The sequence below is a fragment of the Primulina tabacum genome, chromosome 4, assembly GCF_025594145.1.
Source record: "Primulina tabacum isolate GXHZ01 chromosome 4, ASM2559414v2, whole genome shotgun sequence".
Taxonomy (NCBI): Eukaryota; Viridiplantae; Streptophyta; class Magnoliopsida; order Lamiales; family Gesneriaceae; genus Primulina; species Primulina tabacum.
The window spans coordinates 46509369-46532082 of record NC_134553.1 but is presented as its reverse complement, the minus strand read 5'-3'; the positions used below and the strand labels follow the sequence as shown (position 1 = coordinate 46532082).

The 22714-nt window shown below is 32.3% G+C and overlaps 1 protein-coding gene across 3 annotated transcripts; it reads left to right on the top strand.

Moving 5' to 3' along the window:
• Nucleotides 1–9640: 9640 nt before the first annotated feature.
• LOC142543489 (homeobox-leucine zipper protein ATHB-23-like) lies at nt 9641–11471 on the top strand. 3 transcript variants are annotated; one of them, XM_075650786.1, is made up of 4 exons: nt 9641–9736; nt 9860–10023; nt 10242–10636; nt 10758–11471. In XM_075650786.1, the coding sequence occupies exons 2-4, from the start codon at nt 9900–9902 to the stop codon at nt 11127–11129; spliced, it is 891 nt and encodes a 296-aa protein (XP_075506901.1). In that variant the 5' UTR covers nt 9641–9736; nt 9860–9899; the 3' UTR covers nt 11130–11471. The 3 variants fall into 3 exon arrangements, with proteins under 3 accessions (XP_075506901.1, XP_075506900.1, XP_075506899.1); XM_075650785.1 differs by having other exon boundaries at nt 9665–9736; nt 9834–10023; XM_075650784.1 differs by lacking the exon at nt 9641–9736 and having other exon boundaries at nt 9772–10023.
• Nucleotides 11472–22714: the final 11243 nt, after the last annotated feature.

Below are 22714 nucleotides of genomic sequence, written 5' to 3'. Positions count from 1 at the left end.
TTTAATTTTTTACAAAGCCTCATTGCTACTAAATTTAGCAACATGTAACAATAATACAACTATGATACCTATATAAATTTAAGCCCAAATGAAACATGAATTCAATAATCACACTCCAATTAACGATAATCTATATGTAATTTCTTGGCAAAAACTCGTGTGAAACTGTCTCACGGGTCGTATTTTGTGAGACGGATCTCTTATTTAGGTCATCCATGAAAAAATATTACTTTTTATGCTAAGAGTATTATTTTTTTATTGTGAATATCGATAGTGTTGACCCGTCTCATAGATAACGATTCGTGAGACCGTCCTCACAAGAGACATAATCTAATTTCTTTCGCTCGTGTTTGAATAAAAGAATCGGTAATTCATCAGTTAAATCTTTGACACCAACATCCCTCCCCTCAACAGTTGGAAGGACATGCTCAATTGGCCCCGACGGTACTTATAATATTGGCAAAAGCACTAGAAAAACAAAAGATTCTCAAAATTAATTGAAATACAAAACTTAACGGTAGCCGATAAAAGCGACTGATCCAAGAAATTTGAGAAGTGGGCACGAGATGACCGAAGACAGGCGAATTCATATACATTTGAGCTGTAAATTTTCAATTTTTTTTTAAAAAAATATGCATATAAATCTTAAATTTTATTAAAAATTTCACCCTCGCGTTTCGTACGGGCAGTTGAAAAATCATTTTCACAAGGAAGAAAGGGTAAAGTAAAGCACAAAAGGGCAGTTTATGCGCACATGGGGCATCAGTTTTTCTTGAGCTGAAATGCTCCAGATAAAGCTAGCATGGAGGCATGTGGAGCAGAACATTCAACTCTTTTTATTTCAAATAAACAAAAAATCTAAATAATAATAATAATTAAAAAAAATAGCTCGTGTTTGGTTGTTTTTGGGAACGTAATTAGAATTTTTTTACCTGAGCAAAATTTTATTACAATATAACACATTATTTTAATTTAAAATACGAAAAAAATACTGCAAATATAAAATAAAATATTTAAAAATCTTATTAAAGTTGTAACCTTCGATTTTTCAAAACATTAAACTTGACAATTATGAACTTTATAGTGATGTCAATCTTCCTCCCGATGCTTCGATGCACTCTCACATATTAAGTAGTACATTTTTTTATTTATCACAATAATAGATTAAATTAAAATATAAAGAGTATGTCTCTTGTGAGACGATCTTACGAATTTTTATCTGTGAGGCGGATTAACCCTACCGATATTCACAATAAAAAGTAATATTCTTAGCATAAAAAGTAATATGTTTTCATGGATGACCCAAATAAGATATATGTCTCACAAAATATGACCTGTGAGACGTCTCACACATTATTTACGCGAAAAACACTTCTTAAATCACGATAGAAATTAAATAACTATCGTTTACGAGTATTGTTTGTAATTATAATTATAGATACTGTATGCTTAAATATATGTGTTTGTATTTTGTATTAATTAAAACTATCAAACATTATAGACAAATATAAAAGAGCATGTATCTTGTGAGATGGTCTCACGAATCTGTATCTGTGAAACGGGTCAATCATACCGATATTCATAATAAAAAGTAATATTCTTAGTATAAAAAGTAATATTTTTTCATGGATGACCCAAATAAGAGATCAATCTTACAAAATACGACCCGTGAGACCGTCTCACACAAGTTTTTGCGATATAAAAATTCTAGTAAGACTGTTTGATGGGTCAATTTTGTGAGACAGATCTTTTATTTGAATCACTCATGAAAAGCATTATTTTTTATGCTAAAAATATTATTTTTTTATTGTAAATATACGCATGGTTTACACGTTTCACGATTATAGATCCATGATGAGACACAGTAAAACATAAACAACTTTTTTTTTTTTTTTTGAAATGAACATAAACAACTTTTATTTAAACGAAAACAACTAATTAAACTCAAACTTACGTATACAAAAACTGTAAAAATTTAATTTCTCAAATTGGTCACTTTTTAAAATTCCTTATTATCTCGTGAATTTTACACAGACTTTCGAATTAACAGGAAAAGAAACATATTTCAAAAGGTGACGTGGCCAGGGGCCGAATCAGTGAACCAAATCCATGAATTTGGATATAAAACGAAGAGAGACAGTCTTACGAATCTTTATATTCTCACGAATTTTTATATGTGGGACGAGCCAATCCTATCGATATTCACAATAAAAAATAATACTTTTTCATTGATGACCCAAATAAGAGATCCGTCTCACAAAATACGACCCGTGAGACAGTCTCACACAAATTTTTTTTTTTCTAAAAATGAAATTCTCCAATATTATTTTAAATTAAATATTTATTCGGTCAAAGAAAATAGTCGATATGGCCTAATTGATGCCTGAGGATGTACAATTGGACAAAAATGGAAGGGACAGCCGGGGATGGCCAATGAAAAGATATCGGCTTTTAGTGCCCTTTATTTTATTATTATTTCAAAAAAGAAAGAGTTTTGGTGTGTGTAAAATGCTTAGCTAGCCAAGAGGATAATGGGATGGGAAAGGGGAGTGGGGTTGATGTTGGTGCGTGCATGATGTATGCTGGCTGGCTGGCTGGCTGGCTGGCAAACCCTACCCCCCTTCTTTGGACCCACCCTTTAAATTCTTGCACTCTTTTCAATCTCCATCCATTCGCAACTGACACACACACACACACACACACACACACACACACACATATATATATATATATATATATATATATATTCGAGTATTTGGTCTATTTATTCATACATCGGATGCCATATTACTGTAGACTAATCTTCACAAGTTTTCCAACGTCAAAGGTTTAGGGTTTAGTCTTATTTCCACATCTTTATCAAACTTGTGAGTTTTTCTCACAAATTCAAAAATTGTTATCAAAGATTCAATCTTTATCGCATTTATCGGTTGTTTTTTACTCGAGTTGTCAAAGACGGGTTCTTTGAAGGTTCGTTTGAATTTCGATTATCTCATATCGTGATTATTTGTTACTAAGTTTTTTCACAGTTTAGAAATGAATATAACAAACCGCTGCTTGTTTCAAAAAATAGATACACACAACGATTATTTATTTCATCGATTCTAAGGCGTGGTTTTTGTTTTAGATCACGTTTGCTTTTATCACATCATTTTTTGTGGCAACAGTTCTATAAATGCCAGCTTTCACAACAGAGTAGTCTAAGGGGTTGGTTTACTTTTAGACATACTTCATTTATTTTTCTATGTTTAATATGACGCTGCATAGAAAAAAAAAAAAAAAAAAAAAAAAAAACTCAACCTGTTTTATTAAAGTTAAATTTTGACCAATTAGAATAATAGAAACCAACTTAGAGTACAATTTTCGGAATTTTCGAATATGTTAAAGTTTGTAACTTGTAAATCGGTTAAAAATTTATTTTCATTTTTATTATTATTTTTAAAAAAATAAAAAATAAAACAAGTTTTATCCGCTTCCCCTACTTTTGCATATATTTAGGACAGGACACGTAACCTATTTAGGATTAAGACTAATATATTGCCGTACTAAAATTTGAATTTAATAGTACTACATCACAATTAAAATGTTTTGTAGCTAAAAAAAACGAAATGTCGCAATTTGATTGCTACATTCCACTGATTTGTGAAAGCCATTATTGCCAACGACTACAAAGTTACGAGGACAAAAACTCGTGTGAAAGTTTTACTGGTTGTATTTTGTAAGAAGAATATTTTATTTGGGTCATTTATGAAAAAATACTACTTTTATTCTAAGAGTATTACTTTTTTAGAGTAAGTCTCTTATAAGACGGTCTCGCGAATCTTTGTCTGTGAGACGAGTCAATCCTACTGATATTCATAATAAAAAGTAATACTCTTAGCATAAAAAGTAATACTTTTTCATAAATGACTCAAATAAGAGATCCGTCTCACAAAATACGACCCGTGAGATCGTCTCACACAAATTTTTGCCTATTTTTTATTATGAATATCGGTAGGATTGACCGTCTCACAGATAAAATTCATGATACGGTCTCACAAAAAACCTACTGAGTTATAAGTGAAAAATATTTAAATATATTTACATTTACCCCCCCTTAAATCACTCATTTCTCCTATTAAAGGCATGTTGTATGAACCCATTTCTTCTTATTTAGCCAGGGAATCAGGCTATACAAATTTTTGTCTGCTTGCCCTTTTATTTCAAAATTTTCAATGACAACTGTCCACGTTGAAAAATATAGGCACCCCACTTCATTTACAAGAAAATAAATCAAAATTTCCCCTCCATCATTTTCCATATTCAAAAAACGAACAACTTCTAGCCAAATTTATCCGCAATATGGATCACACAATGATCAAAATGAAATATGTTGTGAAATAGTAAAATTTATGGTAAAAAGTAAAAATTTGAAACTCTCAAAATTTACCAAACTACACACTTTATAATATTTTTCTCTCTACTCAATTGTGATTTTCTTCACAAATGAGAGATCTATTTATAGGAAATCTTTACAAATAATCCAAAAATAAAATACATCATTACCTACATCATCATCACACACTAATTTTCAATATTTACAACTCTTATTTTCAATATTCAAATATTCAACATTCAAATATTCAATACTCACATTTTAAATATATTTTTCAACACTCCCCCTTGTGATGATGATCATAATGATTGTCTTCATTACGTGTTTTTATACTGCCTCGTTAAAAACCTTACTAGGAAAAACCCATTGGGATAAAGACCATAGTAAGGGAAAAAGAGTGCAGTCACATAAACTCCCCCTCATGTTGACACGAACAATTCTTCACAAATTTCGTAGATTGCGCATCCCAATATTATATATGTGCTTTCTGAATATTGACGTAGAAAGTGCCTTTGTGAAGAGATCTGATGAGTTTTCACTTGATTGAATGTGACGAACATCAATACATTTATTCTTCTCTAGCTCCTTAGTGAATGCGAAGAACTTAGGAGGAATATGTTTAGTTCTGTCGCTTTTTATGTATCCCTCTTTCATTTGAGTAACACATGCAGCATTATCTTCATATAGTATCACAGGCTTCTCGTCGAATGATAATCCACATGAGATTTGGATATGTTGGGTCATTAATTTTAACCACACACATTCACGACTTGCTTTATGTAATGCAATAATCTCGGCATGATTTGATGAAGTTGTTACGAGCGTTTGTTTCTGTGAACGCCAAGAAATTGCAGTGCCTCCACGAGTAAATACATATCCAGTTTGGGAACGTGCCTTGTGTGGATCAGATAAGTATCCAGCATCAGCATAATCAATTATACTTGGATTAGTATCTTTTGAATACAAAAGTCCCAAGTCTGTCGTTCTTCGTAGATAACGGAATATATGTTTAATTCCGTTCCAGTGTCTCTTTGTTGGATATGTGCTAAATCTTGCCAACAGATTCACGGCAAAAGATATATCGGGCCTCGTACAATTTGTAAGATACATAAGGGCACCGATGGCACTTAGATATGGTACTTCTGGACCAAGAATAACTTCATCATCTTCACATGGACGGAATGGATCCTTTTCTATGTTTAATGATCTAACAATCATTGGAGTACTTAAAGGATTTGTTTTATCCATATTAAAACGTTTAAGGATCTTTTCTGTATAATTTTTCTGGTGAACAAACATTCCACATTCTTTTTGTTCAATTTATAAACTCAGACAATACTTGGTTTTTCCAAGATCCTTCATTTCAAATTCTTCCTTCAAGTATGACACAACTTCTTGAATTTCCTTATTCGTTCCAATGATGTTTAAATCATCAACATATACAGCAATAATTACGCATCCGGATGTTGTTTTCTTAATGAAAACACAAGGGCATATTGAATTATTTACATATCCCTTTTTCATCAAGTGATCACTTAGTCGATTATACCACATTCGACCTGATTGCTTTAACCCATATAATGATCTTTGTAATTTCACAGAATAACATTCCCTGGGTTTTGAACTTTGTGCTTCAGGCATCTTAAATTCTTCAGGGATTTTCATATATATATTACTATCAAGTGATCCATATAAGTAAGCTGTAACAACATCCATAAGACGCATTTCTAAATTTTCAGATACCGCCAAGCTAATCAAATACCGAAACGTAATTGCATCCATCACAGGAGAATACGTTTCTTTTCGGTATGTTTCTGTTCTCCCCCTAACATTGGGAAGATTTTCTCATTAAAATGACAATCAGCAAAACGTGCTGTGAACACGTCGCTTGTCTGAGGTTCAAGATATCGAATGATTGATGGACTATCATAACCGATATAAATTCCAACCTTTCTTTGAGGTCCCATTTTCTTTCGTTGTGGTGGTGCAATAGGCACATACACCATACATCCAAAAATTCTCAGATGAGAAATGTCTGGTTCTTTACCAAATGTAAGCTGCAATTGAGAGTATTTATGATATGCACTTGGTCTGATGCGAATTAATGAAGCAGCATGTAAAATTGCATGTCCCCATATAGAAATAGAGAGCTTTGTTTTCATAATCATTGGTCTAGCAATCATTTGCAGACGTTTAATCAATGATTCAGCCAATCCATTCTGTGTATGTACATGAGCAACATGATGCTCAACAATGATTCCCATAGACATACAATAATCATTGAAAGTCTGGGAAGTAAATTCACCAGCATTATCAAGTCTAATTTTCTTGATTGTATAATCGGAAAATTGATTCCTCAATTTTATTATTTGAGCAAGTAATCTTGCAAATGCAACATTTCGAGTTGACAATAAACATACATGTGACCATCTGCTGGAGGCATCAATCAATACCATAAAGTATCTGAATGGTCCACATGGTGGATGGATTGGTCCACAAATATCACCCTGAATACGTTCAAGAAACATTGGTGATTCAGTTTGCATTTTGACTGGTGATGGTCTTATAATAAGTTTTCCAAGAGAACATGATTTACATTGAAACTTATTATTCTGAAAGATCTTCTGGTCTTTCAGTGGATGACCATGTGTATTTTCTATGATTCTTCGCATCATTGTTGAACCAGGATGTCTCAATCGGTCATGCCAATTGGTTAATATTGAAGAATTATCAACTACCATGTTTGATTCAATGGGACTTATGTGTGTATAATGCAATCCAGTAGGGAGCATTGGTAGTTTTTCAATCACATATTTTTTTCCTGATTTATATGTGATAAGACACATATATTTCTCATTCCCTTCATTCATTGTTTGAGTATCATACCCATGGGAATATATATCATTAAAACTCAACAAATTTCTTTTCGATTGTGGTGAATATAAAGCATCATTGATAAAAAATTTTGTACCATTAGGTAACAAAAATTGTGCTTTACCACATTCTTTAATCAAGTCTACAGGACCTGATATTGTATTCACCCTTGTTTTTGTTGGTTTTAGTTCCAAGAAATATCTTTTATCTCGGAGGATAGTGTGCGTTGTACCACTATCGCGTATGCAAACTTCAGCTTTGCTCATAGTATTTTCCATATTTCAACTTCAAAAAATATATGCAATGAAATAAAATTACTGACAATAAAATGCAAAAATATAGCACACAACAAAACATTATCATATGGGTACATAAAATATTTTACATATTTATTCCACCAGCAAATTGATCATTGTCTGAGAAATCAATCAGAAAATCTCCAGCATCAAAATGAGTTGAATCACTCAAAGGATTCACTTTGTTCAGTGAAGTTGGTCTCCTTTTCTTTCCCCTTTAATGATTCTTTATAAAGTTTACAAAGATGCTCAGGGGCTCGACAAATACGGGACCAATGTCCTGGAGTACCACATCTGAAACAAGAACTTTCATATCTTTTTGAGTGATTCTCATTAACACTCATATTTTCATGATGTCTTTTCTGTGGATGGTTTGTGACGTTCTTTTGAGATGAGTTATAAAAGTAACTATCTCGATTATTTTCAAAACCACGGCCGCGTCCACGACCACGATCACGACCACTTCCACGTCCACATCCACGACCACGACCTCGATTTCGTCCACGACCAAAATCTCGTTTATAACTTTGATTTTGGTTTCCAGATTTAAATTCATTTTTGCTTATGCATTTACTTCAGGAAATGCCGTTGAACCAGTGGGTCGTGCCTGATGATTTCTCACTAAATTCATTTGTTCGAATCTTTCTTTTAATCTCTTCCACAAAGCCATGGGATGCCAACGCAAAAATATCATGGCTTTTGCCTTTTCTTGGGATGTCGATATGCCATTTTCTTTTATGGTCTCATTTAGACTCAATGACTCAAGATGCATTTATACATCGAGAGTCCATGGCATATAATTTTTTTTCCGTGATATCAAGAGCAATGAATTCGAGTTTTGCCAAGTTTGACATGGTGGTACTAAAAAAATTACGATGCATTTTATTAGTTAATGAATATTGCAATACAAAGTAATGGATAAAAACAAGTACAAGTATTTGTAAAAATAAAGAAAACACATGAGGAGGATATTCTTCGATAAATAAAAGACTCGTGAGTATGATAACCAAAATAATTAAAAATAACTTTGAGAAAGTCATCTTCTTTTTTCTTCGAAAAATTTGATGAAGAATAATTTTTAGAGAAGAAGAGAAAGTTGGAGTGATTGAACGTGTTTGTGAGATGATATTTATAGGGCAAAAACTAGCCGTTTTGTTACCGTTTATGACCGTTGGTGTACAAAAAATAAATGTATGTATTTGTATAATTTTATGGTAATAATATGGTGAATATAATATTAATCATGTTTAAATAATTATGTATATCACATTATTATAATGAGGTGTCGTAAGTTATTTTGTTTAAAAACCTTATAGGCTTTTATACTTGTCGTATCCCTTACCGGGAGTGTGGGATGTCGTCTTAACATCCTCCCAGTATTTATAACAAGTTTTTGAAAAATTTATTTTTATTATTTCTAATAATAACATTATATTGTATATTAAATAAATACACAATAAATAAATAACAGTAAAATAAATATTATTACTTTTGTTACCTTTTTCTTCTGTTTGGAGCTTGGAAAAGGATGGAGGACTTTTAGAGCTTCGTGCTGATAACGTGTTGTGAAATAGTAAAATTTATGGTAAAAAGTAAAAATCTGAAACTCTCAAAATTTACCAAACTACACACTTTATAATATTTTTCTCTCTACTCAATTGTGATTTTCTTCACAAATGAGAGATCTATTTATAGGAAATCTTTACAAATAATCCAAAAATAAAATACATCATTACCTACATCATCACACACTAATTTTCAATATTTACAACTCTTATTTTCAACATTCAAATATTCAACATTCAAATATTCAATACTCACATTTTAAATATATTTTTCAACAAAATACACATATTTCAAATAAAAAATATCCTACAGAATTTCCAATTGTTGACGCAAATTTTAACCATAGACTAAAAAACTACAACTAGTGCAAGTTTAATTTATCTATTTAGACTTCTAAATGGCATGCAGAGTTTGTTCTAAACTCTTTAGTAATAATTATTATTATCAAATGGGCTCTAAAATTTACTACCATTTGATCTGTTTATCCATCTTATTGCAATAAAAGTAAAACGAATATATATATATATATATATATATATATATATCCCACTTCTCACAAATGAAAAACCCACACGATTCACAGAAGAAAGGGAATTAATTATTTTTTTCTTGGGAAGCTGATAAGGTATATAAGCAATCTCCATCAGTTCAATGAATGTATCTTCTCTTTCAATCTATTTTTCAAGAAAATACATACATCATCATGACTGGTTGTGGATCAGTATACCTGATCTCACTTCAACTGCAGGTGGAACAGTTTAATTTGTAGGTTATGATCTGTGCTGAAAATGGCATTCTTTCACTCCAATTTTATGCTGCAAACTCCTCATCATGAAGATGATGATCACGATCAGCCCTCCACTTCTCTTGCTGTACCGATTCTTCCTTCTTGCAGTCCCCAAGAATTTCATGGTATGTACTTTTGTTTTATTGCAGGGAATAATTTTTTTTTATGTGTATGCTCTGAAGATGGATAATGATTTTTCTTCTTGTTTTTTTTTTTTTTTGGTCGAGCAACGCAATATTTCATAGATTAAACATGCACGTATGAAATCTTGAAATTTTCATTTATTTATCTCATGATGATTATGATCTTTAAACCCTAAATCTTTGATTCTTTCTTGGTGTAGGCGGCGTGGCTTCACTGCTAGGGAAGAGATCATCCATGTCGTTTGCCACCGGAATCGATATCTGCGAAGAGATAAACAATCACGGGGATCAGGATGAACTATCCGACGACGGATCCCAGCTCGGGGAGAAGAAGAAGAGGCTTAACATGGAGCAAGTGAAGACACTTGAGAAGAACTTTGAACTGGGAAACAAGCTGGAGCCCGAAAGGAAGCTGCAGCTGGCCCGGGCCCTCGGGCTTCAGCCCAGACAGATCGCCATTTGGTTCCAGAACAGGAGAGCCAGATGGAAGACGAAGCAACTGGAGAAAGATTACGAGATTTTGAAGAGAGAATTTGATGCTGTCAAGTCGGAAAACGATGCACTTCAAGTGCAGAATCAGAAACTCCATGCTGAGGTAATTTAAAGTTTACATTTTTTTACATTTTAGTAACAATTAATGTTCCAAGATATTAACACAAGTAGAAAATTATAAAAAAAAATGTGCATTATTGAAAATAAATTAAAGATTTTTACAGATTTTGTCACTGAAGACAAGGGAGCCAACAGAATCCATCAATCTGAACAAAGAAACAGAAGGCTCCTGCAGCAACAGAAGTGAAAACAGCTCAGAAATAAAGCTTGACATATCAAGAAATCCGGCCATTGATAGCCCAATTTTACCCACCAATCCGAGTACCACAAGCAGGCAATTCTTCCCATCATCACTCAGGCCTAATGTATTAATCTCACATCTCTTCCAGAATTCGACGTCCTCGAGGCCCGAAAATCAGTGTCCGAAAATGGATCATCATCCAAATATCAAGGAGGAAAGCCTTTGCAATATGTTCTGCGGGATGGATGATCAGACAGGGTTTTGGCCATGGCTAGAACAACAACATTTCAATTAAGACATCGATCGAGATTTCGTGCGTTTAAATGGCCTGAAAACTTGTCCAAATTTGATTATACATCGAGATGGTATGGTCAAATTATCATATATCATAAGTTTTGATGATTAAATTTGCTGTTTCGATACATTAGAGCTGGTGTACAAAGTAGTAGAATGTGGAACATCGCCACTTGAGGAGGGGGAAGATCAAAAAAATCGAGTTTCTCGGAGATCAGAATAAAGAAGCATGTGGATACAGTTCTTGCTTACATGATATTAGTATAATATGTTTTTTTCATGTAAGATAACCGAAAAATGTCTTATCATATTCAAATTCAATTGTTAAATTTTGTTTATCCAATGTTACATCTCTAAATTTTTCCCCTTTCTCGTCTTCCTTTGATCTCTTTATGAATTTCTTCACTACTCATTTTAGAGTATCCTGAATTTCCGACTTTATATATATATATATTAGCAATAGATCGCAAAAACCCACCAATATTATAAATGATAAATGTTACGAAAATGGGTATGCCGCGGATGCCGACCCTTCCGTCGGCATCAATGGCTAAAAATTTAACCATCTAATCTTACCATTGATGCTGGTAGAATAGTACCGAAAAATACACAAAATTCTCGATAAAGATTTTTAGAATGTGTATATTAGAAGAAATAAGGTGAGAATGAAGCACAAATTCCAAGGAAATATGGAAAGAGGACAAAGAAAATCCATGGAAGGGTAGGAAACAAGGAGAGTAGGGCAACAGTCACTCTCTTGAAGTGGACATTTGCTGAAATTTAATTTAATCGTTTTCCATTCTTATGGTGACAAGTTGACAATGATATATATATATATATATATATATATATATGGAATCAAATAAAAATAAATTGTGTGGGCTATGGAGATTTGAATTTTCTAACACTCCAGCTCTATTTTGGTGCGATTTCTTGTTAAATGACAATTTTTTCAAGTATGATCTATCTTTAATTTGTTCAGTTAAAAGGGAAATTAAAAATAAGATGATATTTTTCTTAAAAATAATCCTGAAACTACTGAATTCCATGCATGATCTCATGAATGATGCATCATCATAATCAATTAATGACAACTCCTTACGGCATATTCAGATTTTCAGCATTAAATTTGTCAGAATATGTTTGGGCGATTTCTCCACAATTATTTGAGTTTTTTAAAAAAAGGAGCCATCACTCCTCGCGTATTGGGGGCTCCATTAAAAAAAATTCAGATTAATAAATATATATTTCTTTTTCCTTTTTTTAATTAGAAAAAACTACACTTTTTGACAAACAATATTAAACGACCAAAATCATTACTAGAATGTATTAACCACGTGTAATTACTGGCCTAGAAAACCCGTTTACATCAATAAAGAAATAGTTTGTATTTTCAAAAAGCATACTGATCATATAGCATAGCAACAATTAGAGTTGTCAAACAGGGTAAACTATGGCCCCACGAGGCATGCCGGCCCGCAAAAAATTAAAAATAAATAAATAAAAAAAATCATTATAATTATTTAAATATATCATATCATAAATAAAAGTTTATCAAAAATATCAATAAAACTTATAATTATTGATTTCACAAGTCTACATTTTATATAAAGATTAGATCTCTTGTGAGACGGTCTCACGAATCTTTATCTGTGAGACGGATCAACCCTACCAATATTCACAATAAAAAGTAATATTCTTAGCATAAAAAATAATATTTTTTCATGAATGACCCAAATAAGAGATCTGTCTCACAAACTACGACCCGTGAAACCGTCTCACACAAGTTTTTGTCTTATACAAACTAATACAAAAAAATTCACAACTTTAATTTTAAAAAAATACATATATCACCATAAATTCATAACGCAAAATGGGGCAACCCAAACCCGCCTAGGTCCGTGACCGTGCGGGTTAGCCCATCTTGTCTGCCTTTAAATTTGTTGAAAAAAATTCAACATAACCCACTTAAATTATGTGGTGGGACGGGCTGACTCGAAGTACACAACCTAAATTAACGGCTCTAGCAATAATATAGGATAAACACCTTGAAGTAATAATAGTAAAATAATAATGTCAATCTTAATCAACACATATATGAAAAAAAAATTGTTCAATAATTAGTGTAATTAATTCATTGAAAACTATTATTAAAAATTCATACTTAAAATTTTTAATTTGTGTATAATCTTAATTTGGTATAATCTCTAAAAAAAATTGCACAAACTATTTGATATAGATAAGAATATCGTACCAATGTAACAACACACAATATGCGCTAAGGATTGCTTGTATATTTCATAAATTAGGATTATCCATTATAATTTAATAATGATTAGATAAAGTAGTGCAAAAAATCTTGAAGAAATATGCATGTTCTTAATTACATAAAAATTCAGATGAGATGGTTTAACAAGTCAATTTTATGATACAAATATGAAATATTCGACTCGACTCAACTCATTAAAAATATTATTTTTATGTCGAAAGATGAATAGTTATGAATCATATCAATCTGTCTCTACTCATCAGAAGATATTTACTCTATTGAATATTAGGGGGCAACATTAAAATATTAATTAAGTGGAAATAAGAAAGGAGGGTCAATCTGGGATCATGCCCTAAAGGTATTTAAAATGGCTGGCATACTTAGGCTTTTTGAATTTAAAATGTTATTACTAATTAATTTAATCAATTCGTTGTTTTAAAATTTTGGATTTTGAAGATGAGTAGGTCTTTTGCGAGACGGTCTCACGAAACTTTATCTGTGAGACGGGTCAACCATACCGATATTCACAATAAAAAATATTACTCTTAGCATAAAAAGTAATACTTTTTCATGGATGATCTAAATAAGAGATCCGTCTTACAAAATAGACATGTGAGATCGTCTCACACCTGTTTTTATTTTTGAAAGAGTTTGGAGGTGTCCTGACAAGTTTTAGTTGAAACAGAAGATTTCTTTAATTAAGTAAACGTAGAAATCCTCAGCTGTCCACGTGCATTCTGGAATCTGTCTCATTAAATAAATAATATGGCTATCAGTTTTTTTGAATTATTGAAGGGAGAGAAAACAAACGTTGACAAAAATAATTCTCGTTTTTAGCCCAAAAAAAAATTAATTAATTATTTTTGTTATAGATTTTTATTAAATTCATAAATTATTTCATTTACCGCGAAACATAAAAGTTTGATATGTTGTGAAAAAGTAAAAATTTATGGTAAAAAGTAAAAATCTCAAACTCTCAAAATTTACCAAACTACACACTTTATAATATTTTTCTCTCTACTCAATTGTGATTTTCTTCACAAATGAGAGATCTATTTATAGGAAATCTTTACAAATAATCCAAAAATAAAATACATCATTACCTACATCATCACACACTAATTTTCAATATTTACAACTCTTATTTTCAACATTCAAATATTCAACATTCAAATATTCAATACTCACATTTTAAATATATTTTTCAACACTCCCCTTGTGATGATGATCATAATGATTGTCTTTATTACGTGTTTTTATACTGCCTCGTTAAAAACCTTACTAGGAAAAACCCATTGGGATAAAAACCATAGTAAGGGAAAAAGAGTGCAGTCACGTAAACTCCCCCTCATGTTGACACGAACAATTCTTCACAAATTTCGTAGATTGCGCATCCCAATATTATATATGTGCTTTCTGAATATTGACGTAGGAAGTGCCTTTGTGAAGAGATCTGATGAGTTTTCACTTGATTGAATGTGACGAACATCAATATATTTATTCTTCTCTAGCTCCTTAGTGAATGCGAAGAACTTAGGAGGAATATGTTTAGTTCTGTCGCTTTTTATGTATCCTTCTTTCATTTGAGCAACACATGCAGCATTATCTTCATATAGTATCACAGGCTTCTCATCAGATGATAATCCGCATGAAATTTGGATATGTTGGGTCATTGATTTTAACCACACACATTCACGACTTGCTTCATGTAGTGCAATAATCTCGGCATGATTTGATGAAGTTGTTACGAGCGTTTGTTTCTGAGAACGCCAAGATATTGCAGTGCCTCCACGAGTAAATACATATCCAGTTTGGGAACGTGCCTTGTGTGGATCAGATAAGTATACATCATCAGCATAACCAATTATACTTGGATTAGCATCTTTTGAATACAAAAGTCCCAAGTCTGTCGTTCCTCGTAGATAACGGAATATATGTTTAATTCCGTTCCAGTGTCTCTTTGTTGGATATGTGCTAAATCTTGCCAACAGATTCACGGCAAAAGATATATCAGGCCTTGTACAATTTGTAAGGTACATAAGGGCACCGATGGCACTTAGATATGGTACTTCTGGACCAAAAATATCTTCATCATCTTCACATGGACGGAATGGATCCTTTTCTATGTTTAATGATCTAACAACCATTGGAGTACTTAAAGGATTTGCTTTATCCATATTAAAACGTTTAAGGATCTTTTCTGTATAATTTGTCTGGTGAACAAACATTCCACATTCTTTTTGTTCAATTTGTAAACCCAGACAATACTTGGTTTTTCCAAGATCCTTCATTTCAAATTCTTCCTTCAAGTATGACACAACTTCTTGAATTTCTTTATTCGTTCCAATGATGTTTAAATCATCAACATATACAGCAATAATTACGCATCCGGATGTTGTTTTCTTAATGAAAACACAAGGGCATATTGAATTATTTACATATCCCTTTTTCATCAAGTGATCACTTAGTCGATTATACCACATTCGACCTGATTGCTTTAACCCATATAATGATCTTTGTAATTTCACAGAATAACATTCCCTGGGTTTTGAACTTTGTGCTTCAGGCATCTTAAATCCTTCAGGGATTTTCATATATATATTACTATCAAGTGATCCATATAAGTAAGCTGTAACAACATCCATAAGACGCATTTCTAAATTTTCAGATACCGCCAAGCTAATCAAATACCGAAACGTAATTGCATCCATCACAGGAGAATACGTTTCTTCATAATCAATTCCAGGCCTTTGAGAAAAACCTTGTGCAACAAGTCGAGCTTTATATCTTACTATTTCATTTTTCTCATTTCGCTTTCGAATAAAAACTCATTTGTATCCAACAGGTTTTACACCTTCAGGTGTAAGGACTATAGGTCCAAAAACATTACGTTTATTTAGCGAATTTAATTCAACCTGGATGGCATCTTTCCATTTTATCCAATCCTGCCGATTTTTACATTCACCAAAAGATTTTGGTTCATGATCTTCGTTATCATCTATGATGTCGATTGCCACATTATAAGAAAATATATCATCAATTTCATCTATATCTTTTCGGTTCCATATTTTTCCAGTATTAATATAATTGATAGAGATTTCATGATTCTCGTCAGTTTGTGGTTCTGACAGAACATTTTCATCATCATGTGTTTCTTCAGGAACACCATTCTCTATTTTGTGATCATCATGTGTTTCTTCAGAAACGTCATTCTCTATTTTGTGATCATCGTGTTTCTCTATGAATTTTCTTTTTCGAGGATTTTTATCCTTGGAACCGACTGGCCTTCCACGCTTCAGGCGTTTAATGACATCATGAGTATCTTCCATTTGTTTCTTTGGAATTTCAATTCGAGCAGGGGCATTTGCAGCATGTATATATGATTTAGTTACCCCTTTTGTGTCTGCAAATGCATCTGGTATTTGATTTGCTATTCTTTGTAAGTGTACAATTTGTTGTACATCTTTTTCACATTGTTTTGTTCTTGGATCCAGATGTAACAATGATGATACATACCATGTAATTTCTTTTTCGGTATGTTTCTGTTATCCCCCTAACATTGGAAAGATTTCCTCATTAAAATGACAATCAGCAAAACGTGCTGTGAACACGTCGCCTGTCTGAGGTTCAATATATCGAATGATTGATGGACTATCATAACCGATATAAATTCCAACCTTTCTTTGAGGTCCCATTTTCTTTCGTTGCGGTGGTGCAATAGGCACATACACCATACATCCAAAAATTCTCAGATGAGAAATGTCTGGTTCTTTACCAAATGCAAGCTGTAATGGGGAGTATTTATGATATGCACTTGGTCTGATGCGAATTAATGAAGCAGCGTGTAAAATTGCATGTCCCCATATAGAAATAGGGAGCTTTGTTTTCATTATCATTGGTCTAGCAATCATTTGCAGACGTTTAATCAATGATTCAGCCAAACCATTCTGTGTATGTACATGAGCAACAGGATGCTCAACAATGATTCCCATAGACATACAATAATCATTGAAAGTTTGGGAAGTAAATTCACCAGCATTATCAAGTCTAATTTTCTTGATTGTATAATCGGGAAATTGATTCCTCAATTTTATTATTTGAGCAAGTAATCTTGCAAATGCAACATTTCGAGTTGATAATAAACATACATGTGACCATCTGCTGGAGGCATCAATCAATACCATAAAGTATCTGAATGGTCCACATGGTGGATGGATTGGTCCACAAATATCACCCTGAATACGTTCAAGAAACATTGGTGATTCAGTTTGGATTTTGACTGGTGATGGTCTTATAATAAGTTTTCCAAGAGAACATGATTTACATTGAAACTTATTATTCTGAAAGATCTTCTGGTCTTTCAGTGGATGATCATGTGTATTTTCTATAATTCTTCGCATCATTGTTGAACCAGGATGTCCCAATCGATCATTCCAATTGGTTAATATCGAAGAATTATCAACTACCATGTTTGATTCAATGGGACTTATATGTGTATAATGCAATCCAGTAGGGAGCATTGGTAGTTTTTCAATCACATATTTCTTTCCTGATTTATATGTGATAAGACACATATATTTCTCATTCCCTTCATTCATTGTTTGAGTATCATACCCATGGGAATATATATCATTAAAACTCAACAAATTTCTTTTCGATTGTGGTGAATATAAAGCATCATTGATCAAAAATTTTGTACCATTAGGTAACAAAAATTGTGCTTTACCACATCCTTTAATCAAGTCTACAGGACCTGATATTGTATTCACCGTTGTTTTTGTTGGTTTTAGTTCCAAGAAATATCTTTTATCTCGGAGGATAGTGTGCGTTGTACCACTGTCGGGTATGCAAACTTCAGCTTTGCTCATAGCATTTTCCATATTTGAACTTCAAAAAAATATGCAATGAAATAAATTACTTGCAATATATATTTAAATATAACACAAATCATAATTATACAATAAAACATTATTCTATGAATACATGAAAAATAGATTATTGTACATTTATATTCTACCATTATATTGTTCATTTTCAGAGAAATCGTTGAGAAAATCTGCAGCATCAATATTGTTCATTTCTATCCCACCAACATATTGATCATTTCCAGAGAAATCATTCATAAAATCACCAGCATCAAAATGAGTTGAATCACTCAAACGGTCACTGCGTTCAGTGAAGTTGGTCTCCTTTTCTTTCCCCTTTAATGATTCTTTATAAAGTTTACAAAGGTGCTCAGGGGCTCGACAAACTTTGGACCAATGTCCTGGAGTACCACATCTGTAACAAGAACTTTCATATCTTTTTGAGTGCTTCTCATTAACACTTGTATTCTCATGATGCCTTTTCTGTGGATGGTTTGGGACGTTCTTTTGAGATGAGTTATAAAAATAACTATCTCGATTATTTTCAAAACCACGGCCTTGACCACGACCACGGCCAATTCCACGTCCACGTCCACGTCCACGACCTCGACCTCGACCTCGACCAAAACCTTGTCTTTGAATTTGATTTTGGTTTCCAGGTTTAAATTCATTTTTACTTACAGCATTTACTTCTGGAAATGCTGTTGATCCAGTGGGTCGGGACTGATGATTTCTCATTAATAGCTCGTTGTTTTTTTCCGCCACAAGAAGACAGGCGATGAGTTCAGAATATCTCGCGAATCCACGTACTCTATATTATTGCTGTAGAGTAATATTTGATGCATGAAACGTGGAAAATGTTTTTTCAAGCATCTCAGATTCTGTGACCTCATGTCCACAAAATTTTAATTGCGAGATTATTCTATACATCGCCGAATTGTAATCACTGACTTTTTTAAAGTCTTGGAATCTCAATGTATTCCATTCATCCCGGGCGGTCGGAAGTATAACTTCTCTTATATGTTCGAATCTTTCTTTTAATCCCTTCCACAAAGCCATGGGATTTTTTTCAGTCAGATATTCACATTTCAATCCATCGTCGAGATGTCGACGCAAAAATATCATGGCTCTTGCCTTTTCTTTTGACGTGCATATGCCATTTTCTTTAATGGTCTCGCTTAGACCCAATGACTCAAGATGCATTTCTACATCTAGAGTCCATGGCATATAATTCTTTCCCGTGATGTCGAGCGCAACAAATTCGAGCTTTGTTAAATTTGACATGGTGGTACTAAAAAATTACGATGCATTTTATTAGTTAATAATTATTGCAATACAAAGTAACGGATAAACAACAAGTACAAGTATTTGTAAAAATAAAGAAAACACACGAGGAGGATATTCTCCGATAAATAAAAGACTCGTGAGTATGATAACCAAAATAATTAAAAATAACCTTGAGAAAGCCATCTTCTTTTTTCTTCGAAAAATTTGATGATGAATAATTTTTAGAGAAGAAGAGAAAGTTGGAGTGATGGAATGTGTTTGTGAGATCATATTTATAGGGCAAAAAATAGCCGTTGTTTACCATTTATGACCGTTGGGGTACAAAAAAAATAAAGGTATGTATTTGTATAATTTTATGATAATAATATGATATATATAATATTAGACATGTTTAAATAATCATGTATATCATATCATAATATTATAATGAGTGTCATAATTTATTTTGTTTAAAAACCTTATAGGCTTTTATACTTGTCGTATCCCTTACCGGGAGTGTGGGATGTCGTCTTAACATCCTCCCAGGATTTATAACAAGTTTATGAAAAATTTATTTTTATTATTTCTAATAATAACATTATATTGTATATTAAATAAATACACAATAAATAAATAACATTAAAATAAATATAATTATTTTTGTTACCTTTTTCTTCTGTTTGGAGCTTGGAAAAGTATGTAGGACTTTTAGAGCTTCGTGCTGATAACGTGTTGTGAAAAAGTAAAAATTTATGGTAAAAAGTAAAAATCTCAAACTCTCAAAATTTACCAAACTACACACTTTATAATATTTTTTCCTCTACTCAATTGTGATTTTCTTCACAAATGAGAGATCTATTTATAGGAAATCTTTACAAATAATCCAAAAATAAAATACATCATTACCTACATCATCACACACTAATTTTCAATATTTACAACTCTTATTTTCAACATTCAAATATTTAACATTCAAATATTCAATACTCACATTTTAAATATATTTTTCAACATGATATAATTAATTCATCACTATTTTTACAGTGAATAAAAAAAATAGTTCAAAAATTCACTTGGTTACAAGTTTAGAAAGCTAAATGACGGGCCGGCCATCGTAACGCATGAGAGGTAGCCCACTTGTGGTGAACCCAATTCAAACAAACATTATTCATTTTCTAGTTTTTTTAAATTAATTACAAATGATTTTTATTTTAACGTGGATTTGGACCAACATATCTCTTGTGTTACGTCTTTATAACTCTTTCTCGGATTATTCGACTTCCCGTGGTCGGTCCTATGTTGCTCAGAAGTTCCCGAAGACATAGTTCTATCTATGCGAAAATTACCTTTCTTTCTAATTCGTATCTTTGGCTAAGGAAGTTTCAGCTTCACAACCAGTTTAGACACCAACTTCGGATCGGTAACAAGCAAAGTAAACCTCGAATTGTAACCAGCATAGACTACATGATGGAGAACCACTCCCCGGCGATTGCCACTATAGCCTTTTCGAAAGGGGGAAACTGTAGTCCCCAAGTAGCCTCATATTCCCCCAACGCCAGGCTATTCTTAATGTGGATTTGAACCAACACATCTCTTCTATTAAAAAAATTTAATGAGGTGAGATTGGGACGTGTTTGACCAAACTTGAGACCCGCCTATCTTATTTTTAGACTTGACCTGCACCGTAACCCGATGAATCCAATCGGGTGGAACCCTTTGGACCCATTAAGTTTTCTATTTTTTTAGTTTTGAAAATTTAAATTTTTTAATGGTATTTACTACACAATAAAAAGTTTAAAATCTAATAAATCAAGTTATTTTATATTAATAACATATAGAAAGTAAATATTATGACAAATTAAAATATATTAATTTATATTCAACTCATAAGAAAAAAATTTCATAATTGCATATTTTTATATTAAACATATCATAATATAAGTATTTCAATCCTAAAATATAATGAATCAAAATTATATATTAAGGTATTTATTATTCAAAATGATTAAAAAATATATAATTAGATTATTAATAATATACATGTATAAATATATAGATATATATAGCATACGGGGCGAGTCCGGAGCTGGTTTACTAAATATCAGGACCAACTCCGAACCCTCTTCTAGTCTCTTCTAGAGGCTTTACCCAATATAACTCTCCCAGAACCGGGGTTTAATATTGAGTTGAGTTCAAACTCGGTGCTTACCATCCCTACACATGCATGAGAACTATTTAGATTTATTTAACATTTCTAGTATACTCAATTGTAATGGCAATACAACTAACCATTAAGCACTGTATTTTGTTATCAAGAATGCAAAATAAAATAAAATATCATGGGTCCTTTTCATGATAATTGACATAATAAAGTCCATGGCCCCAACAGTCTTTAGTATTTATTTAGTTTTGGCTTTTCATAAATAGCTTGTTGTTAAAATCAACTTATTATCATTAAGTCGAAAATTATAGTTTTTAATCATGACAAAATTTTATTTAGTTATACTTGTGGCAACGCAGAGTGGACCTACCTGAGGGCTAATGAGTTCGGTTGTTAGGTCCATGAATCTGGGAGGTGTGTGTCTATCTACTGGTGTTTCTCATATCTTTTATATATCAGTCTTACTATTTCCCTACTGTTGGTCATATCCTCAGCATAGAGATATTACCCGTTAAGATTTGGTATCTCTTTTACGGCTCATCTAGCCAAATAGATCAAGATGCGAAATGTCAGTAGCTTGACGCACAAAAACTATTTAGGAGATCACTGATCTAATATTAATCATACTCATGCACGCTTAACCCAATATTCTCCCACCCCTCCCCCAAATAAATATATTTTTTGGGAGATTTGAACACATGACCTCGTTTTGATACCAATTGACGCATGAGAACTTCTCAAAAAGTTACTCATTGTAATATTACTATCGCTTATGTATGTTTAATCTAATGTCCAGACAAATTGAATCCATCTACAAAACGAGACTTAAATTTTTTCTCTTCACGTTTTGGACATGTATTCTATGCTCTTTTGACTCGAGGATCTTCTGAATGTAAAATGTTAACATATTGTTAATTTTTTTAATATATTAATTTTGAATTTCTTAAGTAAGTAGTTGTAAAAAAAATCAAGATCATCAGTTCCCATCATATTTAATATGTAAGAATAAATTTATTTAATTATCT